We start from the raw sequence: 15,071 nt of genomic DNA, 5'->3' as shown, positions 1-15,071 counted from the left end.
ACTAATTATTAACATGAATGCTTCTAAAACAATACTGATCAGTCTATGTTTGGGCTGGCCAGGTCCTGTTCAGTTCTGAAGTGATTTAGGCCATAAATGGAGGCTGCACTCAAGGGTACAAAAAACCAAAAAGTCCAAGCGTGCTTCACTCTGCAACAGCAACAGCAGATGCTTTTCGAAAGGAGACTGAAAGGAATGCACAAAATTACAGTTATTTTTTTAGTTTAACAGTTTTCATGTGGAAATTAAATTCTAAGGCAGACACAATTCATCATGGGAAGTGATTTTCTTTTCCTCATTCAGCCTTTAAGGCAAGGAAGTCATGCTTTGATAGTCATGTAAACTTCACAGTTTTAAATATGCCTTTTTCAGCTTTGTTATTTTCTTGTCCTAATTTCTTTCTCTTTTTTCCTCCTTGGTGCAAAAAGCTGAGGTCGTTTTTGCAAGTAAGGAAGTACAGCTTGGACCTGGCCTCTCTGATACTCTATGCTTACCAGCTTAGCACAGCTCTTGCCTACTTAGAGAGCAAAAGATTTGTACATAGGTAAGATTTCATACTTATTTATCTGTACCTGTCTCTTTTTATATGTCACTGCTCATACATTTTAGGGAGTGTCATTTTTGCAGAGGTTTCCACTAAAATGACACCCTTTTCAAGGGTGACACCTGCTGGTTCACTCCTGGATTGACTTGGAGCTGGTGCCAGATTTCAATCGGAATCATTTTCAGTTGTTGCTTTGTGGTTACAGTATTTTTTCAAGCTGTGAGTCAACTGTAATCATTCAAATACAGAAAAGCAAAACAAGGGCAGATGGCTTCTTAAGTAAAGCGGAGGGGAAATAAAATATTTATAAAATGCAAGTACTTGCTTAACCAGAAAATGAACCTAAATTTCCTTCATGGTGTGTTTTGAATTTTACTTCCTTGAATGTAAACATGAGTTTTTAATGAGAAGAGACTGGCTTCAACCTCTTATTGTGTGCAACTAAGAGTTCATAAAACTCCAGTTATGAAGTAGAATTAATTCTAAACTTAAGCAATTCACTCGTGTTTAAATACTGACTATATAATTCTATATATGTTGTGGTAATGTATAAGCAAACACTTGCATGTAAAGTAATAGCTATGCGTAGATATGTAGATATTTATGTTAAAACATGTAAATAACAATGGGTGAGAAAACGAGGCTCAGGGCGGATCTTGTTGTTTTCTGCAATGAGAACTTGAGCTCCTTACTAGGAAACCTCCTACAGGACTGCAATCCTAAACCAATTCCTTACCTTTGCAGGGCAGGAGATAAATTTTCTTCAAGTGATGATACTTCACAACTTCATGTTTTGAAATTACTAGAAATACTGTTTCTTCTGTTTGGCAGGGATATTGCTGCTAGAAATGTGCTGGTGTCTACCACTGACTGTGTGAAATTGGGTGACTTTGGTTTGTCCCGATACATGGAAGACAGTACTTACTACAAAGGTGAGGGCACCTCTGGATCCTTCTTGCAGTGAAAACACAGTTGCTTCTCACATTGCTGAGGAATTAACCAGATTTCCTAGGTCTAGCTGGTGCATTTGTATAAAAAGACAAGTTATTCAACACTTAATTAATGGCAGTAAATTCCTATGTGTGCTTAAGAAGAAGGATTACAAGGTGTGGTTTAAGGTGCAAAAAGGATCAAATTCACATGTAGGTTCAGATGAATGCTGAGTTTGTGTTGTCATTGCATGCTGCATACTTCAGATGCCATTGCACTAGAGAGATTCAGTACAAAACTGCTTTTGAATGCTATTTTTGCCCTATTTTGGATGGAATACTGAGCTTTGATGTCCCCAGCAGCTGAGAGATGTCCTGCAGTGCCTGAGAGATGGGAAATGGGAAATGCAGCAGGAGAGTAAAAATTGCATGTTGGGTCCCAAACAGTAGCATTCCAAAGCTGGTGTATGTTATTAAACCATGACTACATAAATCTCATCTTTAATATTTTTCTGGTTTCATGTATTTTAAATTATCCATTATCTGTCCCCTTACACTCTGTTGTGTTTCATCATTTTATTTGTCTCACTTTGCTGAGCTACTTTTTATCTTTTTAATTGCTAAGAGGGGAAATAATTTTGACATGATCATTTCTTGGTGTGTTTTGGGGTTTGTTATTGGGGTCTTTAAGGGAGGTTTGGGAGATTATTATTATTATTTTGTGTTTTGTTGGTTCATTTTCCATTTCATGTAAAGCTAAACAGCTTATATATCGATATTTGAAGTACTTCACTGGAGATTGGTTTTGCCTGTGAATTATTTCACTGGGAACAGAATCTATTTTTGAGCTCTGTAGTGGGGATAACAGCCTGCCCTCTCTTGCCTTCCCTGTAGCTTCCAAAGGAAAATTACCCATCAAATGGATGGCTCCAGAGTCCATCAATTTCCGACGGTTTACCTCAGCTAGCGATGTGTGGATGTTTGGTAAGTGAAAATCAAATTGGGAGGGTTCTTTGTGTCCTCTTGGATAAGCCCAGTGTTGATGTTGACTGCTATAAATGAATAATTTCCAAATATTTGTCACAGTTTTTACTGTGCATTCTGAAAATGCAGTTTCTTCCAGCGTGTTTTCCACCTCTTTATTTTTCTTTCCTTCTCTTGCTCAATAAGCCTGAATTTTCATGAATTTTTTACTTCTGGTAAGAAGCTGAGAGAAATGAAAGTGCAAGGAGATTAGCTTATAGTTATGACAGAGATTATTTTTGTCTGTTGGTTTTGGTTTGGTTTTTTTGTGTAATACCATTGTCATTTGCTATTTCTCTGTTGCATTTTGACTTTTTCTTTATGTTGATATACATTTCCTTGCTTAATGTGCAGTCATCCTATGAGATACCAAATTTCCAGATCCTTAATGCTGGATTCTTTAATGCGAAATTAAAATAATTAATTTGTCTTTTATAGCTCCTGGCCTCTTAAAAAATACAACCAGAAGCTCATTAAATACAAGGGTAAATAGACATGTCCTGAAACCTTTATCTTTTTTCCCAAATATACAACATTTTATAATAATCTGATGTTCTGTGCTCCAGCTGGTGCTGACTGCTGGCCTGTACAGACAGAATACAAAAGTGATGAGACTTGAAATAAGAGCAGGGTAATGAAGTAAGAGTTAAATTTAAAATTTGAATGTTTTTAAGTGAAGGGTTTATAATATATGAAGAAAACTCTAGTAATGTCATAGTTGGAAAAATGAAGCCTATGGAACATTTTGGCCAATTCTAGAGTGATAGACCACGTTCTTCTAATGCAGTTTCAATAGAAACTGGTTAATTACACATTTTCAGCACAAAAAATGTGGATCAATGCCAACCTTAAAAACCCTCAAAGTGAAAATACACTCTACATGTCGGAACAAGCTGGTTGGAAGGAGTCAGAGGGAAAAGCAAACACATTCTACCTCATCAGAGAGGAGATTTGAATATGAGCAAGCAGTGGTTTAGGTCAGGTAAAAGACTGTGTGAGCCAGCTGTGGGTCACTGTGCCTCGTCAGTAGGTGAGGCTGGTGCTGTGTGTGTGATCCTGCTGCAGGTAAGTCCAAACCAAGTCCCTGGTTATATATTTTAGAAGTAATTGCATTATTATACAAAACTGGGGTTTGTTTCTCTTTGGACAGCTCTCATTGTTTGCTCACAGTGAAGAAGATGTGGTTTTGTGTGTGTTCCTCAGGTGTGTGTATGTGGGAGATCCTCATGCACGGGGTAAAGCCCTTCCAGGGAGTGAAGAACAATGATGTGATTGGGCGGATCGAGAACGGTGAGCGGCTCCCAATGCCTCCAAACTGCCCTCCCACCCTCTACAGCCTTATGACCAAGTGCTGGGCCTACGACCCCAGCAGGAGACCCAGGTTTACTGAACTTAAAGCACAACTCAGGTAGGGTTTGACTTCTGAGAGGTCATTTCCTTTGTTCAGAAATATTTCTTTGCGCTTTATCTTCTGTTACGGTGTTTTGGTTCTGTGGAAAATGCGAGGCGCAGCGTTCGGAGGTTTTATCTTCAAATGGCCAGGTTGTTGCTGGTCTTTGGGAAAACTGGGCTTTATCTGGTAGAGAAAATGAGATTAGGCAGTAAATTCAAATAACTGGAAATATGAATCACCTCCTTTCTCTCCCAAGAAAAACTCCATGTTTTACTAGCAATTTGTTTATAATTTTAGCTACAATCCTTGGGGAAGGAGCTAAAAAGAATTTAGAGGGGTTATCTAAACAAATATGCTGTGGGCTTCTGTGGTAGAGATGTATTTTGAATAAATAAAGCATCAGATTAGTGCTGTTGGAAGTTACTTTCATGACATGTAGCACCATAGTTGCAGAGTCACAGCTGTCACAGGGCAATTGCAGAGCCTGCAGTAAATGCAGCGTCAGACAGAAATTCCTTTGCCCTTTGTAAACCAGGATATAAATTATCTTTGTGTTTATCTTGGAATGAGTGTGAGCACCTACCTTGCAGACTAGTCTAAATTCACACCTTAGTTTATTCTGCAGTAATATATTCCACTGTCTGTATCACCATTTCACCAGCCCCAAAGTGGGAGGGATATTTAGGCTGTGAAACATCAGTGAGATAATGTGCAGGCACATTTGATATTTGTGACCAAATTGGGCCACAGATGTTGTGACTTTTGGATTTCATGACTGCTCAGGATGTATTTTGCATAAGTCAGTACAAGCTTTGAGTAACACTTAGGTTTTGCTCACTGGCAATCCACACTGGGAATTCTTGTAATTCACTGTTGAATTCTTTGGTTTTACTTCAGGTTTTGTTTCAAAGCTGTGCTTTGTGGCATGTTTTATTTTCATAGTACTATGTTTTTGCTGTCACTGAATGTTCATGGTTTAAGACAATTCACTGGTGGTTAAAATGAGAGACAATTTGAATGTAATTACGATGTTATCTCAGAGCTGCTGCATGGAGAGCTGGAAGACCTTAAAGTTTTTTCCCTAATTCTTAACATTTCATACAGTTCCACGATCTGTTACTCTGGGAATTCCTGTCTAGACTAATAATTTGCAGAGCTAAGGAAAGACTTGACCCTTCTCACAGATAACTTCCTATCCTCTTGACTTTGTGGAGGTAACACAAAGGGAGGAATGTCAGGGCTGGGTGGGGATTGCAAGAAAAAGATGTGACACTGTTGTGTGACTTGGGTAATAGGTGGAAATTGGCAATTCAGTTGCTTTTTTGTGTCTTTTTGGCTCTGAAAGTACAGGATGATTGATAAATTGCAGCCAGGTTGTACTGTTAAAGCTGGTTGGCACAGATGAGAATGAAGCCCTTAAAAGAGTGGAAGATGACTGTGGTGTGTAAAGCCAAGCAGGGAGGGTATCTCACCAGGAAGGAAGGAGGATGAGTAAATCCAGAGTGTGCCCAAGAGCCTGGCTCTCCTCAGAACCAGCACTCAGGGCATGCAGCAAGGCAGGGTCTCGTTGGTTACACATCAAAATGTTTCCCAGTGTGCTTGGGTGAGCTCTGAAACAGGTCACCCAGAAAGACTCTGGAATTTCCATGCTGGCAGACACTGAGATTTTGATTGGAAAAGGCTCAGAGCACCTGGCCCTTGCTGTGCAGGGAGCCCAGCTTCAGCAGGAGATCAGACTTGAGACCTCCAGGCACCCCTTCCATCTCATTCTGCATGAAAAGTGCCCCCACTGTGGAGGGGTGTTTGCTCCTCTGGTCATGCTGGGAGATTTGAAGCATTGTTTGCAGGGCAGCCTCTCTGCTGGGGCAACCCTAAAATCCAGTTTTCACTCTGTTCCCACCAAAACTGGGAACTTTCTGCCACACCAAACTGGTGACCTTTATCTCCCAAATTTAGGCAGCATGGTTGTCCTTAGGGCTGCTTTTTGCTGCTCCAGACAGAGCCAGCCTCTCACTGGAAAGGTTGCCAATTCCCTGATGATGAGGCAGTCTCAGGCAGCTAGGCAGGATTGGGTTTCAGAACTCAAATTCCCATGAACTTGCAAAAACAGTCTATTTCCCTGGTGGCCTTTCCTGTGGTGTTGCTGCTGCTCGTTCTGGATGCTGTCCAGAGCAGTCTCTTCAAGCTGAGAGCAGACTGGATGTTTGCTTGGAGCCAGATACAGCACTGCAGCATTCATTCCTCTCTGGTTTAATGAAAAAAACTTCTTCATGGCTTTGGGAAAAATCTTCTGCATCTGGAATAGCATAGATGGGAGTATAAACATTTCACATGCTCTCTGTTATTTGGTGCTTTTTCTGTTTCATAGTAACAGCTGCTTTACCCAAACTGAATTTGCAGCTGATTGTGCAAGGCAAAGGTGCTGATTTCTGCACAATTTATGCACTGTTATTTGTTGCTACATATGAATTTAAGTACTGTTATTAGAGTAGTAATTTTATAGCATTTGATCTGTCTGAAGTGGATGTGGTTGAGTCAGTCTTTCCAGCAAACACAGAAACAAATGGGTGGATTGTGGATTTCCAAATGTAATTTATCATTGCATTCCAAGTCTCCTTTTCAAATGGTGGGGGGGTTAAAAGTCAGATTAGGTCAGGGCAGTGAGGTAGTGAGGTGCTACCCTGCTACTCCTGCAATTCTGACTTGGTCAGAACTAGAATATAGGATTCTTTTTAATTGGGAAGTGTGTGTTGCCTTGCTGGTTTTGTGTTGAAGAGATTTTTTGTCTTGAAAAATAATATAAATAATATAAATGGTAAACAATATGTAAATGGTAAATAATATAAAAGGATTTTAACTTTAAACTTTCAAATTAATGTCATTTCATGACTTTTTTCACTGTGTCTTGGAACAAATTTTGTTTAAAGTACTTTCATGAACCCGCTCTGCTACAAATAGCAAAACAAGGAGCAGTTATGTCATTACAGAGGTGACAGTGTCACTGAGGCCCATTGGTGGTCACAGGTTTTACAGAGTGCTTCACCCCACTGGTGTCCTGGGGCTGCAGGTCCCATTGAAACAGCTCTAAAAAGAATGGGGGGAAAAAGAGACAGATACTATGCTTTTAAAGTCTGGTTTTATGACAACAATGAGATAATTAACTGATGAGAGCTGGACTTGAGTCTTTTTGTCACTGCATTTGATGTAGATCCTGAAATGTTGCTTATAAATGAAAATTGGTAGGGGTGAGGGCAGTTTGAGTCTTCTTTTATGGCATTCTGATAAAAAAAAGACTGTAACACATACTTCAGATACATGATGGAGGCTGCAAAATGCTTTGCTGTTCTTCTGTTCTTTGCCTGTGACCATTAAGAATAGTCCATAATCCATATAAAAAGTGCTTTCATATTAGAACAATATTGCAAGTATGTTTCCTCTGCATCCAACTTTGTATTTCTGGTGGCAGAGGGAAATAAAGAAGCTGCATTTTGGGGGTCAGCACTTGATGTAGGTTCCCACACCACTGTAGCAGGAGACACTGGTGCTGCTGTGCCTTTTTGGAATATGAGGATATAGTTTAGTATTTTAAATATTCCTACACTGAAGGTCCCCATAAATGTTTCCTTTTTGCTGTCACAGGCCAATTTCAGTAAGAAGTTCTTTGTAAATTATGTAAGTGTATCAATTATGAAAACTTTTAATAGTTGAAATTTTCCTTGAGCCTTCACCTCACAGAGAAGTTGAGTTAAATTTGCCTGTGCTACCTCAAGGTTTGATAGGGGAACCACAGGGATAGAATTCTCTGCTTGCTCCTCTTTGCTGCTAAAAATATGTGCAGTTTGGGAAAATATGCCTAGATCTGACTTCTCCTGACCTTCTGCAAATTCTAATAAACTGTTCAGAGAACTTGAGCAGCTGCACTGAGGAAACGTCAAAAATATCTCTTGGCACACTCTTCCTTCATCCACAGACCGGTCTTCCCTTTGTGAAAACAAAGACCTTTCTGTGAGTCATTTCTATTCCTTGTGGTTTTTTCTAGTAGTGCTTCTCTGAGGCATTTCTATTTTATATTCTTGTCAGCAGAATCAAGGGCATCCAAGTACAGATGCTGCTGCAGCCCATCAGCCTCTGGCCAGGCTGCTCTGGGCTGCTGGGAAAGAACCTCCTGATGGCACGAGCAGGGAGGATGAACTGCAGTTGTAAGGCAAAAAGCTGAGCCTGTGTTAAGAACAAGAAGTAATTTCAAAAGAAATTTGTCATTTCTGGTGATACATGATGATGGTGTTGCACACTGGGGCACCACAGATAAAATGGCTTTGATAGCAAAGCAGAGGTATTGGGGTTTCATTCCTTTTTATGGAAAACCAGGACTGTGCTGTGACAAATTCCACACATGGCCCCAAATTGTCAGTAAGCCATCTCTAAATTTAGCCAGCTACTACCAGCCAACTCCATTCTATTCTTTTGTTCAGATTAGAGCAACTGCTGTACCAACAGCTTGGTTAAAAACCTACATTTTATTCATTTCTCTTTCATTAATCTGGGCACACTTTTTTTTTTTGTCTTATTTTGTTCAGGGGTTTTTTAATCCTTCTCTTGAAAGATGATAATCATGGTTCATGGCTGTTGGCTGCTTTCTCATGCTGCATAAAAATCCAGGATACCTGAAGTGTGAGATTGCTTTGAAGCAGGGGTTTTGTGCCGGTTCTTCATGGGTTCAAGTAGAAAATCTTGCATTTTCCTTATTCTGAAGGAAGAGAGAGGTAAAATAGAATGAGTCTCTCTTCATTCCCTCTGCTAGGCTGTAGCTGTGTTTCCATGGTAGTTCTAGCAGGGTGACTTTTACAAATAACTTGTCTGATTTTGCTTTTGTTCCACATTCTTGTGTTGCTTCAGCAATGATGGATTGAAATTGCAGCAATAGTTATAAACTTGATTTAGCTGCAGCGAGACAAGCTTCTCTGCTTTTTACAAGTGGCATGGTTTGGGGTTTTTTTGGCTGAGTAAGGAAAACCAAAGTTCTTGTCTCCAGCGGGAATTTATCCTTCAAATAAGCAGTGAAGTTTCACGATGAGAATAGATTGCTGGAGTTGATCTCATCCCCTGAATGAGTAATTCTGGGTGGTTGTTTAGCAGACTGAACAGGAGATTATAAACTCAGAACTTAGCTTTGTTTCTGGAAACTCCTGAGTGATAAAGAAACTGGAGTAGCTCCTCCACAGGATTGTCTTTACCCTGGGGACAGTGATATGGAAATAATCTGCCCTGCTCACATCTCCAGAGCGTCCGCGTAGCGTGCGGCTCCAAGGAATTGGCAGCTCCCTCTTTCAAAGCTTCTCTCTGAGTCTTTTTCAAATGGCAAATATCCAACATTAATAAGCCACATAGCAGAGCTGGGAGGAGGCTGGCTGTGGGGGCAGCAGAAGCACGTTCAGCTTCAAACAGGCTTTTTAATAGTCAGAACAGTGGTAAGTAGCAAACTGGTTTTACTACTGTCTTGTACTTTGTGAAAATGCAGCCTTTTGACCTGAATGCTTAGAAGCTGAGTGAATAGTGTCAGATCTTTCTGTTTTGCTAAATTGCTTTGCTGAATGTGTTCCTGGTTAGGCAAAAACGTAAGAGCTGAAGAAGTATTTTTGACTGCTTTCTTTTAAAAAAAGGAAAAAAAAAATCCCAGTGATCTGAAGCTCTTGAGTTTCAGTAAAGAACATTTTCGGTTTGTTTTGAACCTTTGCAGCAGTTCAGTAGAATATTTTCTTGTGAAGATTAAGCTTTCATGCAAGTAAGTGCTTGATTGATTGTCTTTGAGGACTTCTCTGTGTAATTGCACATAAAAAGAACTGTTATGGAAAAAAAATTGTGTGTGAGATCAACCACAGCTTTCTGAAAATTGATGCTGTTTTCATTGTTAAAAGCACCCTGGTAATCCTACAGAATTATTTCTTCCTGATACTGGTTTTCAGGCACAAAACCAGTGTATGTAAATTAAATTTGGCTCTCAGTAGTTTTATAGCATTTCAAGTTAAGTACTGTTTATTAGTCTGAAAAATGCAAGAGCTGTGGGGAGAGGTTTATTAGTCACTGAAATTGGAGTTTTGCTTGATTGCAATGTGTTTTCCTTAGTACAATACTGGAGGAAGAGAAGCTGCAGCAAGAAGAACGAATGAGAATGGAATCCAGGCGACAAGTCACGGTGTCCTGGGACTCAGGAGGATCAGATGAAGCTCCTCCCAAGGTAGCTAAGACTGCAAATTACGTGTGTTTTACAAAAAACAAACAAAAACTTGCTTTTTATTCCGTTTATTTCTTCAGAGCCTGCCCTGATGGGTTGGTTCAAACCACGGCATTTTGGCCACTTCTGTCCCCATCTGGGAATCTTTGCCTGAAATGACCCAGCTCTGTTTGAACTGTGCTTAGAACTGATCTGTGCTGTGATACTGCTTTAAAGATTTTCTGTTTCTACTTGAAATTGTAAAAAAAACCCCGGAGCTGCCACAAAACTGTCTCCTGGCTTTTCCTTTTCCTTCTTGCTTGTAGCACTCCTGTAAATTGTTGGCTAATGAGCTCTCAGGCCAGCATGAAGTTTATTTATAACACATTAGTGACAGGACAGGAGTCAGCTAATTGCATTTTCCTTCTTCTGGACAGAAATGAGGGGTTTGTTTCCAAGGAACATACGTGGTTTAGTTTCCACTTCATTTTCATTTCTGTCCTGTTTGGATGTCACTGATGGCTTCTGCAGCTGTGGGAGTCCAACCCCACCAGTTCCCTCTCACTCTGCTTCCCCTCAGAGTTATTCTTGCAAGCTGTTGCTTGAAAGTTCAAGCCTGTATTTTGAAGAATTTCAATTTTGTGCAGTAACCAGCGTATTGTCTGCGTCCTGATAGTTTGTGGTGAATTCCTGGAGCTCCCAGGTTCTGGAATAATAATTTATTAATAATAATTCTGATAATAATTCCAGGAGTACTTGTGTGGCACCTTGTGCTGCACACATTCCCCAGCACTCATAGAAAGGCAAATTTTGTTTTGGTTTGAGGGGAGAGGGAAGGTTTTTGTTTGTTTGGGGATTTTGGGGTGGTTTTCTTTCCATTTCCAGGTGGTTGCCTGATAGATCAGATTTCTGAGCTTAGTTCTGCATTTTGGTACCTTGATGGCAAATAGAAAATGTGGGCAGTGGAATTGCTGCTTTCATTTCAGAGTTAGAAACAGCAAACAATCTATCAAGCTGTTCAGTCATCTGAGATGAATTAGCAGGATTTGGTGTTTATCTAAACAATGTTCCAAGTTACAGAAGCAGATCAACTGCATAAATTGGACCAGTAGAATGCTTAATTTGAAATGAGCACCTTTGTGTGTGATGTATGAACTGAAACACTTGACCAAAGGTGTGTTAAAAATGCAGTTAATTCTTCCACTGGAGAGAATCTGTTTTGAGGGGCTTGCTATGTCCTTGTAGAAATACACTGTATTTCTGATGCTGTTGTTGGCTAGGTTTTTTTATACATTTCTTTTGTGTAAAATATGGATGTGTTTAATAATGTCATTGGAACAAGTGGAATCTTGTAGTTATAAGGTTTTAAGTGTCTCTTTAATTATTATCTAATTTTCTAATGTGACAACTGATTTTTTTTTATTCTTCTGCTGATTCATTGTAAGTGTTGCAGATTGTTGCAGGTCTTAAAACTCCTGCACATACTCAAACAATTCCCAGGTCTCACAATCCATGCTCTGAGATCACTTGTATCTCACAGTGATATTTCTGATAGAGCCCTGAGACAGAAAACATCCTAGTCCAGAATGAGAGTGAATGTATTCATCAAGCAATGATAAATTCTGCAGTCTCCAATTGATGTGGTTGCCTTGAACTGCCAGAAGGACTGAGAGAGCCCTTTGCAGAAGGATGAAGTTTGGGGGTTTTTTCCCTCTTTTTGGTTAATTTTTCTCCTCCTGAAATACCCAGCAATGCTGTTCCTTATTCAAAAAGAAACCCTCAGCTATACCTTTGGAGATTCAGAGTATGATCAAAAGCACTTTCCATGTTGAAGTAATTAGTTACCCAGAAATTAATAATCAGAACTAACTTTATACCTCAGAACACCGCATGGAAATAGCCATGCAAATAAATCCATTTGGTTTATGTTATTCTTACTGAAAAAAAGAATTTACTTCTGAGAACAGTCACAAAAGCAGCAAATTAACAGCAAAAATTGGAAACAAGGCTGTATTGCACCTGGAATTTTGATTTAAGACTTAGGTTCTTAGATGATGTTCTCTCTAGAGTTGAACAGAACAGAGCAGGTCATTGAGTGCAAGCAATTAAATAAATACAAAGAATAGAGCAAGAATTATTTATTGACATACTGAGCAAACAATTCAGCTGCATCCGCTGCCAAGCAAAAATGGAGGAAAACTTATAACTTGATTTTAGTTGTTTAAAAAAAGTATTTGTAATTATAGAAAATCTGTTTTGGGGTTATTTTGAAGTTTGCCAAACCTGTAAATGTTCGTTTCACTGAAACATAATTTTCTGTGTTTAGTTGTGTGTGTTTAATGATTCTAAAAATTCCGTTTTCTTTACAGCCCAGTAGACCTGGTTACCCCAGCCCCAGATCCAGTGAAGGGTTTTATCCAAGCCCACAGCATATGGTACAGCCAAATCATTACCAGGTATTTCATTTAATACCATGAGTGTCTGGTTTTTTTTACAAATGTGGCTTTAGATGCAGCCGGTGGGATTGATGCACTTCTTTCATGGTTTATTTTAATTCAGTTCAGTTCTGAGTTTTGTTTTACATAGGAAAAAAAAAAATCCAAACTGAGCCTGGTAGTTTTACTCCAGATGGTAAATATTTCCACATCTGATGTGGTGCTCAGATTCCTGAAACTGCAATGAAACACTTCAGACATTTCCACATTTATTGAGGGAATGTGGTGTTCATGTTGACATTTGTGCTGAGCTGTGAAATCACTGGCTTCATAAAATGGCATTAACTGGGGGCCTTTCCTTGGGGTCATTGGTATTTTATTTTCTGTGTCCTGGTAGCTGCTGCCTTTAGCTCCACCACGTTGTATACTCACAGGTTTTGCTTTTCTTCTAAAACTGCTGAAGAAATTCAGAACAAAAGTTTGTCTTTAAAGGACTTTGAGCGATTTTAGGTTTGTCCAAGGCTACAGCCACATTACAGCTGTCTCAGTCAAGGGGATTTTTTTCCATGAAGAGAGGGAGGTTTTCATTTATTTAATAAGTACTTCAGGCTCATTAAAACTACTTGGATTTTCCTGTGGAGAAGTTCCCAGGCCACTCAGCTCAGCACACTAATTACATGCTGCCACTCAAGCCTTAAGCCTGTAAGATACAGCAGGGGGTACATTTTTATGGGGCTCTGTAGGGTGATGTTTGCAGGCTCCTATTAACTGGAACATGAGCTCTGCATGTAGAACTCTTACATATGTATCTATAGATTGAGTTTTGTCCTCAGAGGACTTTGATCTCCTTGCCTGCAGAGGTTAGAGCATGCTGTGATGCTGCTGGTTTGATAGGCACCATAAAATACTTATCCTCAAAAGCTGTATTTGTGTCCTGTTGCAGTTATTCTAAAATACTTCTGTTATCGTGAGCATCCTCAAAGACTTAAAACAGAGGTGTCATATTTTGGCTCAGCTTCCTTCTTCTGATGTTGCTTCTCCTTCTTCCTCTCAGTGTCTGCTTGAATTGAGTCATTTCTGTGCTTTCATGTCTTGGAGGGGATGTTTCCATCATGGGGAAGCACAGGTCTTACTAATATCTCTGTTTTTCTCTTTGTTTTTGCCCCTCTGGGGTTTTTTGCCCCCTTAAGGTGTCTGGCTACCCTGGTTCTCATGGGATACCAGCCATGGCAGGCAGCATTTATCCTGGGCAGGCTTCTCTCCTGGATCAAACAGATTCCTGGAACCATCGCCCTCAGGAAATATCAGTGTGGCAACCAAACATGGAGGTAGGAGATCTGACACATCTGCTACTGTGTTCTGTACACTTCAGTGCACTTTTTATTATTATAAATTGTATTACTTCTGTTATTTAGGTAGATCTGTTACAGGAGAACTGAGTTTTGCTGGGGCTTTTAAAATTGTCTCACTGCAGTGGACTGGGAGTCAGGACTGAATTGTTTTTTAAACAAATCCTTCTGTGTGAGGCTGGGTCTTGTATTTTCTGAGACCTCCGTTGAAGGGAGGAATGATGAACATGACTCCATGTTCTTAGAAGGCTAATTTATTATTTTATGATCTATATTATATTAAAGAATACTATACTAAACTATACTAAAGAAAAGAGAGAGGATACAGACAGAAGGCTAAAAGATACTAAAGAAAAACTCGTGACTCCTTTCAGAGTCCCAACACAGCCTGACTGTGATTGGTCATTAAGTCAAAAACAATTCACATTCCAAAGCAGCAAAACACAGGAGAAGCAAATGAGATCATATTGTTTTCCTTTTTCTCTGAGGCTTCTCAGCTTCCCAGGAGAAGAGTCCTGGGCAAAGAGATTTTTCAGAAAATATGACGGTGACAGCTGGGCATGAAGTGTCACTTCACATGAATTCTTGATGAGGTTGTTACTACTTACCTAACTGAGTGATAGCAAATATTTGTTCTTTGTTAAGAGAAGGCTTTACTGGAACTTACTGCTGTTCACAGAGATGGGAACACTCATAAAAAAAAAACCTCTTGGGAGATACCCAGCACAGCTGAAGGATTGAGGCTTCTTTGTGACTTACCCAGAAGAGAAAATGAGAGGGTCTGAGAGACTGTTCCTGAGCTGAATTCCTTCTGGGTGCTCTCCAGCCTGTCATGATTGCACTGAGCTGCTGAGGAACATCAAATTAATTCCCCCTTTAACCTTCTGTCTTTTTTTTTTTCTGTTCTCCACTGTTGTACACTTTTTTATTCCATTTTTTCCTTCCACAAAGATTCAGTTTGTGCAGCTTCTGTCTTAATTTTTTTTTCTTCTCTAACCAGCTCTATTCCCTGTGTTCCTGATAAACATTTAAGTGGTCTCTGAAATACAGAGAAGTTTGTTACCAAATTTCCCTTGGCTTTTAAAAAAATACTAATTTATACACTATTTCTTAATGATTTCCAGGCAGCATTGGGGTATGGTATGTGGAGTATTTATAAGCTTAAGACAGGCATAAATATTTGGTCA

The 15,071-nt window shown here is 39.6% G+C and overlaps 1 protein-coding gene across 8 annotated transcripts in view; it reads left to right on the top strand.

Moving 5' to 3' along the window:
- The window catches only part of PTK2 (protein tyrosine kinase 2), a 190,030-nt gene that overhangs the window by 157,486 nt on the left and 17,473 nt on the right, over nt 1-15,071 (top strand). For all 8 annotated transcript variants that reach the window (XM_066566803.1, XM_066566763.1, XM_066566754.1 and 5 more), the window contains 7 exons: nt 429-544; nt 1,376-1,476; nt 2,368-2,457; nt 3,700-3,904; nt 10,013-10,124; nt 12,470-12,556; nt 13,726-13,863. In XM_066566803.1, the coding sequence (XP_066422900.1) occupies nt 429-544; nt 1,376-1,476; nt 2,368-2,457; nt 3,700-3,904; nt 10,013-10,124; nt 12,470-12,556; nt 13,726-13,863 (849 nt within the window). The remainder of the gene's footprint in view (nt 1-428; nt 545-1,375; nt 1,477-2,367; nt 2,458-3,699; nt 3,905-10,012; nt 10,125-12,469; nt 12,557-13,725; nt 13,864-15,071) is intronic.

Source organism: Molothrus aeneus, chromosome 1 (genome assembly GCF_037042795.1).
Source record: "Molothrus aeneus isolate 106 chromosome 1, BPBGC_Maene_1.0, whole genome shotgun sequence".
Lineage (NCBI taxonomy): Eukaryota > Metazoa > Chordata > Aves > Passeriformes > Icteridae > Molothrus > Molothrus aeneus.
Note: the sequence above shows the minus strand (reverse complement) of the source record. Positions and strands in the feature narration are given on the sequence as shown.